Source organism: Bidens hawaiensis, unplaced genomic scaffold, assembly GCF_021521415.1.
Source record: "Bidens hawaiensis isolate Kalapana, Puna unplaced genomic scaffold, B.hawaiensis_p1.1 tig00003378_1, whole genome shotgun sequence".
Taxonomy (NCBI): Eukaryota; Viridiplantae; Streptophyta; class Magnoliopsida; order Asterales; family Asteraceae; genus Bidens; species Bidens hawaiensis.
Window position 1 is genome coordinate 114734 of NW_027491188.1, and position 21009 is coordinate 135742.

A 21009-nucleotide genomic window follows, 5' to 3' on the forward strand; every position below is an offset into this window, starting at 1 on the left:
TATCTGTTTAATTGATTAACTAAGCTAAATTTTTTTAGTTAATAAAAGAATGAACTATAGAAACACTTTTGGTTAGAATCGGATTCATAAACTCACATAATTTATCTGGTTTTTTGGTTAACAAGCCCTCTAATTTAGTTTCTTACCTTTTAGACTCTTATATTAAAATTATAGTTGACAAAACAAAAAGCTGGTTTTAATATGCTCCTGTAAGATCTTGGGGTTGGTGGTCTAATCCAACGACAGATACAAAATTATTTTAAACAGTCAAAAGTCCTGACTTCAAATCCCAAAAAGTAGCAGAAAGTTTACTTTCGTTAAAAAAAAGACTATTTCATATGGTTTTAACAAACCTAGTTATTTTTATCATTGGATGTATTACTTTTGACTCGTGTCATATGTGATTAACCGGTCTTTCATAAAGGATAAGCTAAACAAACACCGCAACATCATACTAATTACATGTTTTTATATGTTAGGTTATGAATGACATTACAAAAACACTGTTACTCACAATATGGCGGTGTTGCTTGAACATATGGTTCTGAATCATCATCCGTTTCATCATTATCGTCATCATCAACCCAGTTACTGAGATGGTGCTGTGAAACAGCAGCAGCATGTTCATTGACTTCAACCCCCCTATCTGCAAATATAATAAAATTAAAACTAATTAAATATTAGGTGCTGTAAAATGATAAAGAGTTATAAAATTCAATCCATGGCTGTGACTAACCGCGGGCTTCATCTTCATGTTCATGTTCTGTTTGCAACGGCTGGTGGCTAATATCGAGTCAAGTAAAATGATTCAGAAGATCAATCCCTCTTTTATTAGTAAGATAATTACACCATTTAAAACTTGACTATGCTAATAAATTATTAGTAATAATCATTAGAAAATATAAATATAATTTAATCTCGGTCGAAATGGGCCTAGAGTTTTTATCAAACCACGACTGTCCATTTTCTTTAATTACTTATGCAGTTATGCACGCATTATGGTTACAAAAACAATATCGCTAGAATAATTATAAGAATCTAGATTCACTAATAAAATGATTTAGAATAAAAATAAGCCTTGCTTTTCCAAAGAAAAATAAACTTTGGAGGACGTCAAGTCAAGGTGTGCATAAAACCGAAAAAACCAATCCGTAACTAAAAATAAAAAGTAGAAAAAAAACACCCAAACAAGATTTGGCAGTTGTGTTTAATGTTTTCATAAAAACCAAATTTTTGGTTAAGTTTCGGTTTTGCATGTAATAATACTGAAACAAAATAACAGAACCGAAAACAAGAACAGACAGTTTTGTTTTTATGTATTTGTACAAACAAAATTTTCAGTTCGGTTTCGGTTTTGCATGTAATTAAAGCCGAAAAAACCGTTCCATAACTGGAAAAAACAAAATAACCAAACCCAAACAAAAACCGACTGTTTCGTTTTACGTTTTCACAAAAAACCAAATTTATTAATTACAAAAAAGAAAAAATTAAGGCCAAATTCATTAGAGCCAATGTATTATTCAGCCCAAATGGTAAAACAAAAATAACCAAACTCAAACCAAAATCGAACCAAACCGAAGTCAAGCATAGCAATTTAGGATACATGTTGGTGGTGGCGTTTCTTCCATCTAGTCCATCTTTAGATATATGCATTGTGCTAATCCTCTGAATGTTTCCATTATCATTTGTATTCAGATCTCTTTCCACATGCACACGAGCACTAGGCGCATTTGCACTTTTAGTCGCACTCGCTGTTTTGCATTTTATTATCATGTTAAAATATGTTGTTAACACAAGTCATATATCGATGGATGATAACTAATAAGTTTATAAAAGAGAAAAGAAGAAAGTATACCTGAAAGTTCAGACCAAATTCTGGTGTGATCAGACGGATGCTCTGAACCAATATTTTTAGATGGTGCGGGTGCGGGTTCGGGTACAGGATCGGGTGAAGTTGTTGTGGCATGAAGCTGAGAGACCAGCATGGTTGCAAGTACCAAAGTGGCATCAAAGTTTGAAACAGAAACATCATCTACAAACTTTGGTGCCATCAAAATAGGCCTGAGTAGCACGCATACATAAAAACCATCACAAAAAATCAAATTCTATTTAATTTCAACATTTATTATAACAAAAGCCACATGGATAAGTATATAATAAGCTTTCTTACTCGCCAGCTTTCTCAAAGTATAAGTGTATGTCGACTTCACATCCCTCACAGAACGAAAGAAACGCCTGTTAAGGATTCCATATAAGTGAATCTCAAATGGTCAGTGTATGATATTTAAATGGATAACAAATGCCATTAATCACAATATTAAAATATAAGAGTTTTTAAATCATACTTTTTATAAACAAGAAACAAAAATAAAGAGAAAATAATTTTATGCTAAATATCAAAAACTATTACAAGTAATTATAGTTAAATCCGAATTCAAAAATAATATGCATTTGGGAATGCTTGTGTTTAGTTTAATTACAAAATTGATAGAGTTCAAAAAATCTATCTTTTTAGTTAGCTATTGAAGGGTTTCTAATTCATTTAAATACACTTTCACAGAATTGCAAGCCATTTCCTGTTTAGCTTTTTTTTAGTTTAATCTCTAGAGACAAATATAACTCAAATTGGCCCATTAATATGTAAATGAGTTAAAATTGCCACATTTATATACAACTTAACTCATGTAAAAACTATTAGCCTTGAGAAACAAAAATGGATCAAGAAAGTTATTATTATATCTTATAGTACCTTCAATTCCTTGACGCCAAAGGTTACATCAACAGGGTCTCCGGTGTGCTTATACTGCACAAACTCTTCAGAAGGATCTATCCACAATTGAGTGTGTAATGACGAATCATTTTCTACAAACACAAATAAAAAAATAAGCAATTATTAGTCATTTACTAAAAAAATTTGGTCAGACTGTGGCTATGTTTTACTTTTGCGTGGTCAACGAAGTACATGGAAAAAATAGCCTAAAAGAAAACTGGTCAAGCGGCCAGAAGCTCGTCCATAGTGTATTTTGAGTAGGGCTGTAAACGAGCCAGGCCAGGTTAGGCTTGGGCTTGAGCACAAACTTAAACGAGCCAGCTCGGCTTGACTCGTTTATTTTATCGAGCTGAAAAGTCAAAACTCGATCCGGGTCGTTAGTTTTCTTTGTTTTTTTTTTAACTTTTTTATACATTGAATATATAAAAAGACAAAAATACATAAACTTAACATTTTTTATCAATCGAGAGGTAGAATAAAATATTATATGTATTATTTTCGGGTTTTTTACAGTATATTTATATGTATTTGTTATTACTATCAAAATTATTATTATTACTACTGTTATAGTTATTATATGAAATTGGGGTTTTATTTAAACGACCCACAACCCGAGCCAACACTGGCTCAGCTTGTTTACAGGAGCTTTTTGAACAGTCCTAATTTTGATGCAAATAAACCTTATAATCGTCTTTCCAAATAACTAGATCACTAATGAAAAATATTGTTGCTACAGCCATATTCGGCACACTAATGGCTTACAAAAGTAATAAAAGTATATTGTTTTAAGGCCCATTGTGTGACCTCTATGAAATAGCTAATAAGAAAGAACTTCGTAGGTTAAGTTACCTTTAGCAGGGTCAATATAGCTTCTAAGTTCAACAGCTTTTCCTCCAACTTCATCATCAGATGTGGGTTCCGTTGCAATGACAGTTATTTCTTGAAGAGTTGACTGAAAATTAGAAAGCAATCGGTTGAGATCGCGCGGTCTCACTACAAAGCTGCTTGGAAGTCTTCTTCTATCAAGAGATAGTTGTTGCACATCTGCTTCAACATTGCATGTAATCCAATATGATTTTTTCATACCTGAACAAATCACAAAGAAACGTGTTCACGTTTGTTCATTAATTAATTAAATAATCAAACTTCCTGCCAGGCGGTTCATTGAACTCTCAGTTCATTTACATGCCTATCTACCAGACTACCAAAATGCATAATGAAATTTCACTAGTCAAAACATGTTGGGTTGACTCGGAATACTTTCTGTCCAAGTTTTTTTTAACTTTTTTCAAAATGCTCGGTGTGTACAGATGATTACAGAAATTAGATTAGTTCAATAACAATAATGCAACTGATGTTCTACCATAGCACTATGTGCAAGTTCAAAATCTCATCAACATATGACCACCTTAAGTGATAGTTTTCCCCAAATTAATATTTTCTTTAGTTATAAAACATAACCACAAAACAAAAATGGGGAAAAAAATGTTCACCATTGTAGCAATTCAAAGTCCACTGCACTTTAGACGCATCAGGATCAGGTAATATCACATTTAAATGGTCGATACTTGTTAATGGTGTCCTAAGAACAGAACAAATGGCCTGCACACAATCAAGTAAACATAATAAAGCACACACACACACACACATAGATATAAGTATATACATTGTATATGCATAGATGTATAATTATACCTTTAAAAGCACACTGCATTGTACTTGGGATCCGGTAACAGTATATGTATCAAAGAAGGAAGGTTTTAGTATGATGGACTGATATGCGGACCTTGAAGAGTTAAGGGTGTGCAAAGCTAACTGAAACAAAAGATAAGTGTTAGATAATGTAGAATAAGATGATAATTATGTAAACAAGTATATTCAGTGTTGTAGAAGGGATGTTAGGGTACCAACTAGCGCTTTATAGGGACTACTCGGTTGGAATAAAAATATATGCAATTTTTCCAAACTATCAATATATATATACACATATATATGCACACAAATTTCATATAAAAATTTTCAAATACTTGAATCATTTTGACTGATTTTGAGCAGCTTTTGTCCAACTGATACTGCATGACCATACTCCACATTTTCATACCACTTTTCCATGCATTTGTTCCTTATTTTGTGTTTGTTAAGTTATTGCTTTTAAAGTTGTGATGTTGTTATTCTTGTTCTTTGGAGCTTGATGGACTGAGTATACTATTAACCAGCTCTGTGGTGTTTCCAGATTAACAGTAACATTATTATAAAGTAAAGAATCTGAATAACCAATTATAAAGTAAAAATAAGTGCAGGAAATCTGACTGCAGGTTGAATATGTCTGTATCATCAATTAAATCACTATAACTACTTCAAGTAGCAAATAGGCCTCACTAACAAAACTATTATGATTAGATACATACTCTTTTCTTTTCTTTTCAAGTAAATTAGGTGAATGAATAACCGCATAAATAAAACCCTAGCAGCAGCGAACATATAATAATAATGAATTGAAAGAACCTGTGAAGGGGAAGCTTGGAGGGTGATGTCATTGCCGATGCGTGCGAGACACGTCACTGATCGAGCAAACGTCTTCAGAGCGTTTCCACTCACCCTCCAATCCATTACAATGGCGGGAACAATGACTTTAGAAGAAACAAGAGGAGAAATATATTATTATTAATCTTATTAGATAAAATCAAGATAATAGACCATGTAGTTAAAATAAAAAAGGACAATAAAAATAAAAATGGTGGGAAGGAATCTAGTCTATTGCTTTAAGAAAATAAATAGATAAGAATGGTATAAACGTAATAGCTCATTTTTGTTGACTTTCACATGCAAGCCACATGTTAATTCCCCTATTATTTTAAAACGATCATAACTTTTACATGCAACATTATTTTTTTTAGAAAAATCACCATAATAACAAGCGTTTTTTTATCTTTAATATGAGTATCATATTGTTATATAAAGATAAAAAAAATAGTGGGTTTTTATATTGTGTTATTGGTTGTTCATTATGATTTTTAATTAATTTTTTCCATGCATTGTGTTATAGATTTTGGTCATTGTATTATCAATTGATACTCATATTAAAGATAACAATTAAAACAAAGATTACGTCATTGTGTCTTTTTGTTTGTCATTGTGTCTTTGTGCTCATCATTTGTCTTTCTACTTATCGTTGTGTTTTAGTCATTGTGTATTACGTTAATGTCATTGCGTAATATGTAGTTTCCATTGTGTTTTACGTTTCAAGTCATTGTGTTATATGTATTCATCATTGTGTTTTATATTTTAATCATTGTGTTTTACGTTTCAGGTCATTGTGTTATATGTATACATCATTGTGTTTTACGTTTTAGGTCATTGTGTTATATGTATACATCATTGTGTTTTACATTTCATGTAATTGTGTAATATGTATTCATCATTGTGTTTTATGTATTAGATAATTTGTTGTTATTTTATCATTATATTTACCTATTATTATTACACAATCGTATTATTAGCATTTAAAAAACACAACGATGATTTGAAAAGCACAATGACGAAAAAAAATAAAATGACAAACAGAAAGACACAATGACATAAATTTTTTATTTTATTTTTATATAACAAAGTCATACTCGTATTAAAGATAAAAAAAACGCTTGTTATTATGGTGAAATTTTTTAAAAAAAATAATATTTCATGAAAAGTTACGGGCATTTTAAAATGATGGGGGAATTGACATGTGACTTGCATGTGGAGAGACAAAATATGTATTATTACTTTTATACCATTTTACCTTTGGTTCTCAATCGACATATGTCAATAAACTATGGCTTCTCACACTTCTCATTTTTGTTGGTATTTATAGAATAACTCAACCTTATATTTCCAAACGTGTTGTTTAAAAAGTACTTTGGGTTCATCTAACTTAAAAAAATATATATTTCAAAACGTTATTGTTTAAAAAGTACTTGTACTTTTAGTTTTAAAAAGTAAGCCACTATTTAAAAAAATGTTTTAGTTTAAGAGTTTTGAGACTTAAGATTAGTAAATGGTATCTGGTATCAGATCGAAATGAGTAACGATTCAGTAATAGCTATTTGAGGTTTCGGGATCAGTACGGTACCGGTACGGTTCGGTATCAATACTTACCAATAAATAAACTATTATTTTTAATAAGAGTTTTTATAGAAAAAATATATATGAATACGAATTTTAAAAACTAACGAATTAGTTATCTATATAGTTTAAACTTTTATTTAACACAAGTATGATTTAAATAAGAACGGAGTAGACGTATGGTTGCATAAAATGATTTAACATGAAATAGGTCAATCAGATAATTGAAAATACCGTTGGGAAACAAACATATATAATTGTGTTGAAGAAAAGGTCATCCAAAATCGTAAATATAAAATCATAAATATCAAGCTTTTGTTGTGACTCAAATATATTTCGAGGTGATCATCCTAGACGTACATGTCGTTCCAATGTTATCGTGAAATCTACTTTGAGTTAATAAACCTTTTGTTCAAAGCCATTGCTGTTTGCTTCTGATTAAAGTCATCGCTAGTTATCCTCCTTTCAAGATTTCGATCGGTGCCTTTTCTTCTTCATTTCTTATTTCTCATTTTAGTTTCCAGCCTGATCGCTGCTCAACTGTAACCCGCTCCACCACGTAGTCAGCTCGAATGGAAACGAATCAAAAGTGCTCAATTGGACTTGTGGTGTGTGAGATTCCTACTATCACATAGTTGCATAACCAACATTTTTTTTTTCAATGCGCTCGCCTTTTTTCGGTGGTCAAATTTCTCACAACAAAATGTTAGGTTTTCGGGTCAGACGGGTCAGGTCGTCAGAGATAGACTGAAGTCTCAAAGGCTGGAGCTGTAGTGGATATTGGCGAATAGCGATGGCGAATTTGGTGAAGGTGTGAATGTGAAGCTGTGAAATGGAAACGAGGGGGGGGGGGGTGTTAATGAATAAGGGTTTTACCACTACATTGATATTGAATTTGTTACTTTCGGTTCACATCTATAACTTTTATGAGCACGCTATAAAAAATTATACGTCGCTTATACAAATTTTTTAAAATCAACATGTTCACATAAACCCATCTGAACTAGATGCCCCGCGATGGGTTTAACATGGGTCTGCCACATATCAATTTAATTCGATGCCATGCACTAAGGTTTTCTTTTTTAAAAAATTCGATTATGGTCATTCTTGTTCCCTTAGAGCATTCTCATCTCGTTTCCTATCCCTATATCCATATATATCATATAATTACTCTAAAAAACACTACATTTCTCTCTTCTGTTTAATTAAACAATATTTTTTTATACATTTTTCATTACAGTTTTCTCTCTCCATTCTATAATTTACAAAAAAATCACTACTTTTTCCCCAAATTTACAAAAAATCATTACCTTTTCTCTCTTCACCCTATAATTTACACTCACAGCCACACCCTATAATTTATAAACTCTCTTCACATAATTTTAGAGGATAAGTTGGGAATGCTCTTACTATGCATTGTCAATTTGTCATTTCATCGGGAGTCGGGACAAGTGTTTGTTTGGGCCCGCAAAGAGCAACATAAGGATAGGTAAAGTGACACATTCTGTAAGGAGGAGTTTTGAAAGACATAAAATAAATTATAAACATTAATTTTGTTAAAACACTTATAAAAGGCGATAATGCATGGTCAATTGGTAGTGGCTTATTTCATCGTGTTGCATGTTAACATACCTTTAAATCTTATTTGGGTCACTTTTAAAGAGTAAGAGCATTCTCAGCCTGTTTCCCATCTCTATCTCTATAATTAAACTAAAAAATACTATATTTCTCTCTTCTATTCAATTAAATAATACTTTTTTATACCTTTATCATTACAGTTTTCTTTCTCCACTCTATAATTTACAAAAATCACTACCTTTTTCCCAAATTTACAAAAAATCACTACCTTTTCTCTCTCCACACTATAATTTACACTCACAACCACACCCTATAATTTACAAACCCCCGTCACATAATTTTGGAGGATGGGCAGGGAATGCTCTAAAACCCTTTTTTTTTCTCTTTCTTTTCATTCAAAGTGTATTTTTTTTTGGAGAAAGTGAATACGATGCTGTCATACATCTAAGCTTACACACAAAACCTTTCAAAACTGTGAAACTGCGAATACGCTTCATGAACTGAAAAGAGAAGATCTAACCATCAAATGATATATGACCTAAAGGCTGAAATGGTTCGTTTGGTTTGTAATCATCTCATGTTTCTCGTTTATAGTTTAAACGGCGACACATGAACCGCTATCACAAGTTCATATACATAAAACCGCATCAACACCTATAATAAGTCCACAAAATCTTCAGATAAATATAAAAGTTACCAATAGCCAATAGCTTATGTCAGCCTTAACAACATCCCAAATCACAAAAAACATTAGAAACCGTCAGATTAAAATAAAACCACCTACACCTTTGCAATTTGCCTGCCATCAGGAATAGAATACAGCACAATAGGCTTTGAAGGCCTAATGAAAGGAACATCACATCTGAAGTAGCCTTTCCTCTCAAGCTGCAATATGTCTCCGCGCTTCAGGTTTCTCATATTTGCATCCCCAAATGCTGCAATCTCTTTCTTAGTATTCGGGTTCACCACATCAACAAAGTCCTCGTCTTCGTCCAGCTGGATCATATTAGCAAACAAGTTATAAATTCCAGCTCAGCTAATTATGAAAGCAGCGGATTTTTCTAAACGGGTCAGCCCGTTAATGTTTCTTGTACTTTCATGTGTTTTAAGTATCACAAAAACAATATTATAACTAGTTGATCCAAATCTTTGAATAAAAACACAGCTAAGAGGTTAAAAATATCCATGAGTTTAATTAAACCTTTTTATTCAACAAAAAAATCAAATATACAACCCTTCATAACTATATATGTACGTATTTGGTGTGTATGTGTATATGTGTGTGTGTGTGTATATGCATGTATTTCATGTGTGCCATATATATGTATAGAAACAAGATCAAATACATTTTATTCTTAACATGAAAACACTAAGAACCAATTTGTTGTTATTATTGGGTTTATTTTATAAGTGTTTGCTGTTATTTTTTGTTCGTATTTGCTAATTTTCGATTATGAGGCGTTATAAGTATTTGCTGATTTATATTTTGTTGTTATTATTATATTTTTTTCTTTTGCTGTTATAAGTATTTGTTGGTATTTGTTGTTATTAATATATTCTTGATTTTGATTCTTTTGTTGTAATTTTTAGGTTTTTTTCTTTGTTATTATAAATAATTGATTATATAGATCGGTATTGTAGTTGATATTGTCTCTTACGTTCTCATTTTTTTATAAATTGGTATTATTTCCTACGTTCTCATGTTAAGACTAAAATGCTAATGAACCTTCCCCTGTATGTATATGTGCGTATGTTTATATATGTATATGTGTATGTGCATATTTGTGTTTCTGCAGGGCAAAGACCTCATACAGATAATAAATGACAATTGCTATTTCAAGTCATTTACATAAAAAAGACTTGCTTTGATTATTTTTAACTGCTAACAAGTAATAAGTAATAAAGCGTAACAAATCTAAATATAAATTATCTCAAAAAGAATATGTGATCTAACAGTCATAGTGAACTCAAATCATTATTTGACTTTCATTATCATATTTAAAATATTAATTATTTATAAGATTCAAAAACACAACGAAGGATATTAATAATATACCTTCTTTTTGGTGATCAAGTAACCAAACTCCACAAGAGTTGTTGGAACAAGTTCATCAATCTCAGGTAACCAGGTAAGTTTTAGTTTTGTGGTCTTAACCGATCCTTCAAGATGCAAAACACCAACCAACTCACTCACACTTCCATCTTGACCTTTGTTGATTTTTTTAATAATTGCATTTCCCCAATCCATTAATGTAATTTCCTCATCAACCGATATGGCCATTGCATCAGCTTGTTCTATCCATATCCGTTTTGTAAAAGTGGTAGCCTTCTCACCTGCATCCTCATATTTCTTATGCTTTGGTACCACGCGTACAAATGGCTTCTCGGGCCCGTTGGTCAAAGTCAACAAAACACGACCTTGTTCGAGGATTGCAGTGTGTCTCGGACAAACAGGATCGATTATTTTCTTGTTGATGTTCCAGAGCTTATCCCATTCCATTAGATTCAGATTCTTTGACGCCCCCTATGAAAATGAAATTAAAATAAACGTAAGTTCCAACAACCAAAAATGGTAAATTAACTTGTAAGAAAATGGTTTGTATAAAAGAATAAAGTTGAATATCAATTAAATTATTCAAGTTTAAGGAAACATACTAATGCGAGCCACGCAAACATCAAACGAATGCATTTCTGAAAATTTAAGTTGCCTTAAGTTCAATTAGAAGTTCTAAAACCTTTTAGGGGATTTGAGTTGTTTTGACTAGGGTTGGTGCGTTGAGCCCGTTTCTTTTTGCAGTAGTCTTGGATGAGTTGTCAAAGTCGATTCAGGGGACTCTCCCGTGGTGCATGATGTTCGCAGACGATATTGTGTTACTTGCTGAGAAAAAACAAGATCTAAACATGAGGCTTGAGGAGTGGCGAACAACCTTAGAGACAAAAGGTTTAAAGATTAGCCGATCTAAGACGGAGTACCTACACTGTGATTTTGGTGAGATAAACGACAGTGAAGACGCACACATCACAATTGAAGGGCAAGTGGTCCCGCAGGTAACGAAGTTCAAGTATTTAGGATCATTTGTACAGAGCGATGGGGAATTAGATTAGACAGTGATGTGACCCACCGAGTTCAGGTAGGATGGTGTAGATGGAAAGCAGCCACAGGTATATTGTGCGACAAGAGTTTCCCGACTAATCTGAAGGGAAAATTCTATAGGGTGGCAGTTAGACCTGCAATGCTATATGGAACAGATTGTTGGGCCATCAAGAAGGCACAAGTGCGGAAGATGGAGGTAGCAGAAATGAGAATGCTACGTTGGATGTGTGGGCACACAAGGCTAGACAGAATAAGAAACGTTGTGCTTCGCGAGAGATTAGGGGTGGCGAACATAGCAGACAAGATAAGAGAGTGGAGATTGAGATGGTTTGGACATGTAAAGAGAAGACAGACGACGAATCCTGTTAGATCCGTAGAAAACATTACTATAGAGGGGAGGAGGGGTAGAGGACGACCGAAATTGACTTGGGATGAGAGGATTAGGCATGATTTAATAGACCTAAACCTCTCCGAGGACATGGTTGAGGATAGGAATTCGTGGAGAAGTAGAATTAAAGTTAAGGATTTTTAGAGAGAATTGAATACCTTAGGGCTTAGACTTAACTTATTTAGGTCACATACCATAATGGTATTTCCCTTACATATTTTATTATTATTATTATTATTATTAGCTTTTATATTGCGGTTAAACTGTGACCTTATTATTAATATTATTATAATTAGTAGTAGTTTTTTATATAACTGTTAAACTTTGATTTCCTTTTTTTGCTTCATACACATGTTCTTAGAGCCGAGGGTCTCTCTGGAAGCCACCTCTTTATTCCTTTGGATAGAGGTACGGTGTGCCTACATCCCACCCTCCCCAGACCCTACCTATAGCTCTGCTGTCGGTGGGATTTTACTGGGTATGATTGATTGATTGATTGACTAGGGTTGTAAATGAGCTACTCAAGATCGGCTCGTTAAAAGTTCAAATCGAGCCGGGCTTAAACAAGCTCAACCCTTAAAATAAGCTTAAAACAAGTCGAGCTCAGGTTCGGCTCGGCTCGGCTCGTTTACACCCCTAGTTTTGACCCCCAAAAGGAAAAAAAGGATAATGGGAAAGGTCATATAAGTCAGAAGTTGATCAGGTGAGCTTATAATAACGAACTTCATTTTATTATAAGTATCATTATAGTATTGCAGAGTTTTTGAAATCAAACAAGAACATTAAATAATGATGTAAAAAGATTCGAAAATAAATATCATTATAGTAATAACAGAGTGTTTCAAATCAAATAAAAACATTAAATAATTATGTGAAAAGAGTTTAAAAATGCACCCAAAACCTGTAAACATAACTACCAGCCATACAGGTTACCATCATACCAATATAAACGAAACAGCTAGCTTCAAACAATAACAATTACGATAACAATAACAATAATGCTTTATAAAACTTACTTGTTCGAGAATAAACTGTATCAATGCCTCAATTTGCAGACCTCTACGCACAATCCCTTGAACAGTTGGAAACCGAGCATCATCCCATCCATCAACTTTCCCATTCTGAACAAACCATAGAAGCTTCCGTTTGCTAAGAAGCGTATAAACCATATTTAACCGACTAAACTCGTATATATGAACCTTCCGAAGCCCCATATCCTCTTGAATCCTATAATACTGAGCATTCCTATCATGATACTCACTAGATCGAAGCACGTGTGTAATACCTTCAACTGAATCCACAAACGGGCACGCAAAATCATACGTCGGGTATATTTTATACTTCGACCCGATTCTATGATGTGGGATTGGGTTACAACGGTAGTAAACGGGGTCTCGAAGCGACTTATTTGGATCTTGCATGTCTAACTTTCCTCTTAAACAACATTGTAATCCTCTTTCAGATCCTGTAATCATTTCTTTCCATAATTTCATATTTTCATCAACGGTATTGTTTCTGCACTTTGAATCTATACCGTCCATTCGTTCTTTCTGCATTTGCTCACGTGGCGTGTCGTCAATATACGCTTTTCCTTCTTTAATCAACTTTTCCGCCATTTGCATAAGTTGTGGGAAGTAATCGGACGTATACGTGACTTTTTCATAGTTAATACCTAATGTTTTGATATCGATTAACAGATTTTCAACAAACTCGTTGCTTTCCTTGGCAGGATTTGTGTCATCAAACCGCACGATTACTTTCCCGTTGTACCGTTGAGCGAAATATTGGTTCATTAAAGCAGCTTTTGAATGGCCGATGTGGAGATAGCCGCTTGGTTCAGGTGCGAACCGCAAAACAACTTTGCCCATTTCTGCTTCAGGCAAGTCAACTTCGGGTCGGTTTGAAACAATCTGTTTGTTGGAATTTGCGTTTTCGGTTTCTTTTGGTTTCACGAGTCCTGAGTCTTTTTTCTTTGTAAATGGTGCGGTTAATTGATTCAAAACAGAAGCATGCTCTGTTGAAATCGTGGTGTACCACCTTGCTAGATTTTGGTATTTCTTTGACTTCATTAAGCTTTCCCATCTTTTACCAGCCCCTGAAGATGATAAACCATTTAGCATTGTTTTTAAAAAGCTCGCGCTTTGTTAGAGAAAAGCTCACTTGAAATCGGTTCATTTGTAAACGAGCTGAGCCGAGCCCAATCCAAAGTAAGCTCAGCTCGCTAATTCGGTCATTAGGCTCGTTTAACTGGCGCGCTGGCTCGCTCTTCGGCTTGTTTAAATTAAAGCCTAAATTTTCAATATATATAAAATGACCCAAAATTTAATTTTTTTTTTTTGAAAGGCAAGCTTGAAAAAAAAATTTTAATTTTAATGTATATATAAGCTATAAAGTTTGTAGTTTATTAATTATGCATTCTGAATATGTAAAAGATAATATTTTTCATCTGTAGAAATATTAAAAGAAAAGGTTAATAAACGAGCTGGCTCAACAAGCCATAAGCCGGTTCAAGCTTTTTATAAGTAGATTGTGTGCTTGGCATTACAACTCACTAAAACAAACAAGCCATGCCCAAGCCAAAGTAAACTCCGCTCATTGACTCACTCGTTTAGTTGGCTTGTTTAGCTGGCCAGTCAGCTTGTTTGAATTAAAGTCCAAAACTAAAATATATAAATTATAATCCAAATTTTAATATATATGATCATGTAATTTATTAATTATGCATTAAAGTATACGTTAAAAGTAATGTACTTTTCTTTTTATATAAAATCATGTTTAAAAATATAACCTTTTATCTAACTAAATGAGCTGGCTCGACAAGTCACAAGCTTTTCTTAAGCACATTTTAGCTTTTTGCGAGCCGAGCACAAGCTCAACATTCAGCTCAGTTTTAAGCGCGTTTTAGCTTGTTAAGTTTTACATTTAAACCTCCCATAAACCAGTTTATTAATAAATACTAATTTGTTATTGATGCATTAGGGGATAGAACTGTTAACAATCACCTGCAAGGTATGACCACACAACAATATCTGCAACTGATAAACTTTGGCCAACCAAAAAAGTGCGGTGCAGCAAATAACCGTCAACATACTTGCACGCTCCCTCATATTCAGAACCAGAAGCAAAAACAGACGCATACTCTAGCCACTCGTCAATCTAAACAAACCAACAAAGAAAATTAATAACCTTTGAAACAAAAGCACACTAAAAGAAGATCAACACTCTGCTTAAAACTGAAAAATAAACGATTTAGACCTGTGTGGTTTCCAATGCATCTCGCTGGTACAAGTTGGGAATAGTTGTTGATATTCGACCAAGATACCGAATAACTACATTAGTTCCATGTAGCTTCGTCCTATAACAAAAATATCAGTATTAATCTTTTGCCAGATTATTAACCTAAATGTGACCTGTGTTTATAGTTGGGGTTAAAACAATTTAAGCTAATAATAATAATAATAATAGTGTGAAGTTGGATTAAGCAGCAAAGGGGTGATACCCGTTGGTGAGAAGAAGGTTTGGCGGCGAGGCGGCGGTGAGAGTGGGATGAAGGGCGAGGGAAACAGCGGCTAAGCGTGCCACCGCAAGCACCGACAGTGGAGGCGTGTCATCGGTAGCAATTAGAAGCTTCAGCTCTGTCATCAATCACTTCAAATTGAAAGATCCGATTGCCTACTTGATGAAATGGCCAGAAGCAGCCTCCTAGGGTTAATACTATGAGAAGTGGAATTCTTATTCCTCACACAAATAATAAAAATATATTTTTTTTAGATCAACTTTTATTTTATTTTGAACCAAATGATTTATTTTAACCTGGGCCATGTTGACCTAAGAGTTTGGCTAGGATGTTTTTTCGAAAAACTATACCGTTGGCTATCACTTGACATTCGTTGTTAAGAGCAAAACTCTTTAGCGTAACACCCGTATAGGCAGGGCCGGCTCCGATAAAGCAAAAAAACTTTTGGGCCGAAGGCGGAAATTTTTTTGGGCCTTAAGTAAAAGAAGTATTTTGTTTTGTTTAAACAGTTTAATTTTTATATGGGCTTACTTGATTATAATTTGGGTTGTGTAAAAAACTTTTGTATAAAAAAAGAGTTAAGCATACCACAAGCGAGGCTAGAACCCACAACCTCTTGGTTGTGAGTAATATCCATTTGCCACTAGACCAACCAAGTGGTTATGTAATTGTGTTTAAACTTTAAACATTAAATATGCATATTGTTTTTAATAAAAACACATATAATTTTTTACAAAAAAAATAAAAATTCGAGCCTAGCAGGGTGTCGGGCCTATGGCCGTCGACCACCCAGCCACCCCCAAGGGTCGGCCCTGCGTATAGGCTTGGGATTCGAACTTACAACTTTACGCAAGGCCTAGCTCAAAATTCTTTATTGCCTTAATCCGTATTTTTTTATAATTATATATCATCTATCTATCTCCCTTCACACAAGTGTGAGATTGTGGGTTCATATCCTTGTAATACAAGGTTTGGGAGATTTTATATGGAAAATTTGTTATTAAAAAAAATCATTTATCTATTTGTCTTCCTATCAAATGAAGGATTTTGAACAACCTCCCCCTTCACACCACCAAATTTCTTTAAAATGTCGGATGGCATTCTCAAACACCTATTTGCCCGTAATGCAATTCTTCTACCCATTTAGCAATCTAGGTTATAAGAATCTACGTGGAATCCAGATACTAGCTTATAATCCGACCCGCTATTCAAAGCATATTCTTCATCAACGTATCTCACAACATAACCCTAACGTAGTTTTCATCTTCCACATGTCTATTCAAAACATGTTTTTCATCATCGTATCTCACAGCAAAACCCTAACGGTGTTTTCATCTTCCACATTTATCTCAATCATGGGCATATCCTCTGCAATCATCATGTTCATTCATCGTTAATTCAAAATTTCTACAAGCGTAATATGAGCGACTACAACTAAGTCAGACCATCAAGGTATGTTATTTATTTCAATTCTTGAATAATCAATGTTCTTCATCATCGATTGATGGTTTCTTCACGTTATAAAATATGTTTTCTCCATTGATCAATTTTGATGAACACGACTATATAATGAACCCTAAATTTGTTGAACAGGTCTTTTTTCCGCAAGACCAACATCAAGTTGCAATTTTTTGGTCTGCTTAACAAGGTACGCACTATGATTTTTTGATTTATTAGTTGTATACTAACATTAATTATCAATTGGTATACATTGTTAGTGCAAGTGGAATTGATTGAGTCACTATCAAAATAATGAAGATTGAAGACGAAAAAAATAGTTGAGCTTGATACATTGTCATGGGTGAGTATTTGATTACATTCAAGCCCTTGGTGCATAGAAGCTTTATTGAATTCATAACCTTATAGGACTCATATTAAAATATATGAATGTTATTTATAGATAACAATTGTTATTTTTGATGCTAAATTCGAACATTTTTAGGTGAAAAGAAGATACATGACTTAGAGTCACGGGATTTTCAAAGCTTTGCATTTAGCTCGGCAACTTCTTCAAAAGAGAAGATGTATACAGAGCGGTTACCACTTGTAGGCTCATTCCTGAACCAAGCCATGAGTGTCATGTAATACCTCGGCTTTATGCGGAATACGCCTGGGTGCAACGTACAGATCACTCATAAGCTCGTAACACTATTAGTAGTGACAATATATTTATTTTATTGCATAATTTCGCAAGTATACAAATAGTTTGATAATGAGACAAACAACATTACATCTAAAAGAAACAGATATTATTCATTGAAATAATCCTAAGGTATAACTGGTTTTCTTGTCCTGGCACTTCATCGTATCAACCTGCAGCACGTTTAAAATAATATATTTTGTCAACAACACATGTTGGTGAGTTTTCATAAGTTTTTGCGTGTATAAATATATATAAAATGCGTGATTCAACGATCGTCATGCAATAAATATTCAAACATAACGTAAATGAAATCAAATAGTGTCGTCCTGTCGTTCATTTAGCCGAAGCCGTAGAAGTCGGGGAAATAAGAACCACCTTACGTAAACAACCAAAGTCGTAACGTTAGACGGCGCAGGTACGTCCCGTCGGACCCTCCCACTATGTGTATGCGTTTGCGTTTAGGTTTGCGTAACTTCCATCATAAAAACAGTAAACACGTTGCACATAATTCACGTATAATCACAAACAATATGTAAGAATAATATTAACATGTATGATAAATGTGAATCGGTTTGTAAACAAGCGCATAACTAACGAAATAAAAACTTGTGACATGCTACACCCAAAAATATTAAAAGTGTTAAAAAGGGTTTATGAAAAACTCATATGTTAAATAAGCAAGAATGAGTAAATAAGCGAAGATGTCTTTAAGCGAGTGAACCGACAGGGTTCGATTCAATAAGCGACCCTAGATAAATAGATAACTATGATCAAAATAAGGCTGAGTAGAGATAAGAAATAGATGGCCGACATGTTCGGTTTATAATTCTTAAACTAAAAGTTTGTTAAAAATATATTTTTGTTCTATTTTTATAAGTTAAATGAAATAGATTAGTTATTTGATTTTTAATCAATTTATTTTAGTTTTAGAAAGGAAAAAAATAAAGGTTATAATAATTATTTGTTAATTTTAATGATTTCGATTCCTTTCCGAACCAAATATTATTTAACAAAACAAGTTTAACGAGTGGTTCATGTTTTTTGTCGGACATGAACTCAGTTTTGATTCGAGTTTGTATCTAATATGCTTGAAATGATAAGATTGCGTGGCATGTTGAAAAATCTTAGTCTTGTTTATTATTTTTACAAAGGTTAGTTTTTAAAATAAAACCTTTTTTTAACCGAACATTAACGTGCCGACGAGCGATAGTGAAAAACAACCACGGTTGTTAATTTAGAGTGACAACATGATGATGAGCACATGATATGTTGTACAAAATTAAGACAATAATTGCCCGAGGATGGAATATCAAAGAAGAAAGAAGAACTTGAAACTTGGATTTTAGCACCATTTGAAAAGCAAAAACACAACTGAAAGTGTTAAGTGTTGTGGTAAATGATTTGTAGAAGTATGAGAGCCTTTATATAGGCTTCAAATCGTTAATAGCAAGGTCGAAGTGATTAATTGCATAAGCTAGTCATAAGGCTAGTCTTAAGTAATATTAATCACCAAATTAATGAGTTTTGACCCAATTTAGTAGAGGAGGAAATTAATTAACAAAAAAAATAGGCTAGGTTCATCCAAGACTTGCAAAAACGAGTCAAAGGGCGGGAATTTAGAGAGGATGATAAGAAGGCGGTTGACCCGTCATGAAGAACGCCAATAATGATAAACAATTAAATAGCACAATCAAATACTTAATAAAATGTAGAGATTTTATATTTACCTAAAAATATAAAGACAGTACTTTATAGATATGCCAGTTTAATATCCGGGATCGATTGAACTATTCCTGCAAAGCATCCCGGATATCCAAGACATGGTGTTATTAATATAAACCGTTAAAATTATTGTTAAGCCTAAAAATAATATTGAATTAATCAATGTCTTAAAATAATAAAAGCTAAATAAAATAATATATATTTCCAATAAAATTAGACAATAATTAACCAGTTTAATCCCGTTAGTTAGTCTTTAAATTTTCGTATTTATTTTATTTATAGTTCGAGAAGTTCAATCATTTCGGGCTCTTTAACGCACTTTCGGTCGCTTTCGGATTACGTTTCTCGCTTATCATCAATTTCAAAGGTGAGTTTCTCACACCCCCTTTTTATTGCTTTTATTACTTTTGGGGGTACCATATGTATCCTATTTACTTAATGGTTTATCGAGTCATTTACAAAACTACAATTCGTTACATGGACTTGTGTGTTTACTTGCGTACTTGCGCTGATTTCAATTTCAAGTGGTTGCCTCATTAAGTATGATCATACGCCCCCTTTGCACTCAGGACCATTTGTTTCGAGTGGAAAAGGGCCTCATTATCCGAGTACATTGGTTGTCACCAACTGAAAAGGACCTTACTTGTGCAATTATCTAAGTACGATGGTTGTTACTAACTGGAAATGACTTTACTTGCTCGATTACACTTATTCATGGAATTGTATGGTTTTTACGTATTATATCAAACTGTGTGAACTCACCAACTATTCATATAGTTGACATTATTTTATACATATGCTACAGGTACTCTTAGTAGAAGATGACACACGGAGAAGACACTAGACTTTGGTTACTTAAACAAATGGAAAAAGTGTTTATTGTATTTATATTTTCCTTGTATTCTTTATTGCAAACTTGTGTACTTGACTTGTAAATTAATTAATGATAATATTGTCACTTAATAGTGTCACATGTGTTTCGAACAATCTGTGCGTCACACCCGGGCGTTTTTCGCTTTAGCTGGGGTATTACATTTATGTTGTTAAACACATTTTCATAACTTAAACACGTGTACTAGGTAACAGTTTGCGTGTCAATGCATCCTTTTGGTTTGAGAAAAGTCTATTACACGGGACCCAGGTGGTTCATTCTTTTACTATTTGTTTTCTAGAGAGAAAACACAAAACTATTTTCATACACTTGTTTTCTGGATTGAAAACACAAAACATTTTCCTTGTTTTCGGGGAGAAAACACATACATACTTATATACTGCTTTTCTGAAGGAAAACACAATGACTTGTTTTGGATTTATGTAGTTTCTTATATGTCACAAGTGTGTACTAGATGCCCTCATATCACTTAAAGTCCTTACATACCTTGAACCATTAGGATGGGATCGCGGGGGAATTTAAGTAGTACATTGGGTTTGACAAACCCCACTTGCTAAAACTCGACTGGAGGTCGGACGGGTGTAAATTGTCCTAACATACACGCGCCAGTGTTTTGTGATAGACCTGATAAGAAAGCATACAGACAGCCAGCTTCAGTTCAAATGTCTAGTAGCTTGTAAATTGGTTAGCTACCCTGGTATATTTGAAAAGTGTTAAATCTATTTATACATACACTACGTATACTATCTATACTATATACATTACTATTTACTACAACTTATGAACTCAACAACCTCGTGTTGA

At 33.5% G+C, this 21009-nt stretch overlaps 2 protein-coding genes across 2 annotated transcripts; both read right to left on the reverse strand.

Moving 5' to 3' along the window:
- Positions 1-488: 488 nt before the first annotated feature.
- Positions 489-5380, reverse strand: LOC143623346 (uncharacterized). Its single transcript, XM_077094280.1, has 10 exons — positions 5276-5380; positions 4466-4585; positions 4264-4372; positions 3620-3856; positions 2750-2862; positions 2171-2235; positions 1856-2061; positions 1604-1751; positions 737-783; positions 489-646 (listed from the first exon to the last, which is right to left on the reverse strand). Exons 1-10 carry the CDS (start codon positions 5378-5380, stop codon positions 507-509), a joined length of 1290 nt encoding a protein of 429 aa, XP_076950395.1. The 3' UTR covers positions 489-506.
- Positions 5381-9124: 3744 nt separating this feature from the next.
- Positions 9125-15573, reverse strand: LOC143623345 (glutamate--tRNA ligase, cytoplasmic-like). The gene is made up of 6 exons (XM_077094279.1): positions 15431-15573; positions 15187-15286; positions 14934-15087; positions 12948-14026; positions 10506-10973; positions 9125-9445 (listed from the first exon to the last, which is right to left on the reverse strand). The coding sequence occupies exons 1-6, from the start codon at positions 15571-15573 to the stop codon at positions 9230-9232; spliced, it is 2160 nt and encodes a 719-aa protein (XP_076950394.1). The 3' UTR covers positions 9125-9229.
- Between the last annotated feature and the right edge of the window lie 5436 nt (positions 15574-21009).

What these genes read in the sequence shown, in the direction of transcription:
- LOC143623346 (XM_077094280.1), bottom strand. Translation starts at nt 5,380, where the DNA reads ATGGATTGGAGGGTGAGTGGAAACGCTCTGAAGACGTTTGCTCGATCA. An exon ending in TTGGCGTCAAGGAATTGAAG is followed by an intron (nt 2,236 to 2,749) that starts GTACTATAAGAT and finishes AATCCTTAACAG; the next exon opens with GCGTTTCTTTCGTTCTGTGA. An exon ending in TACTTTGAGAAAGCTGGCGA is followed by an intron (nt 2,062 to 2,170) that starts GTAAGAAAGCTT and finishes CGTGCTACTCAG; the next exon opens with GCCTATTTTGATGGCACCAA.
- LOC143623345 (XM_077094279.1), bottom strand. Translation starts at nt 15,573, where the DNA reads ATGACAGAGCTGAAGCTTCTAATTGCTACCGATGACACGCCTCCACTG. An exon ending in AACCTTCTTCTCACCAACGG is followed by an intron (nt 15,287 to 15,430) that starts GTATCACCCCTT and finishes TTTTTGTTATAG; the next exon opens with GACGAAGCTACATGGAACTA. An exon ending in TGTGTGGTCATACCTTGCAG is followed by an intron (nt 14,027 to 14,933) that starts GTGATTGTTAAC and finishes TATCATCTTCAG; the next exon opens with GGGCTGGTAAAAGATGGGAA.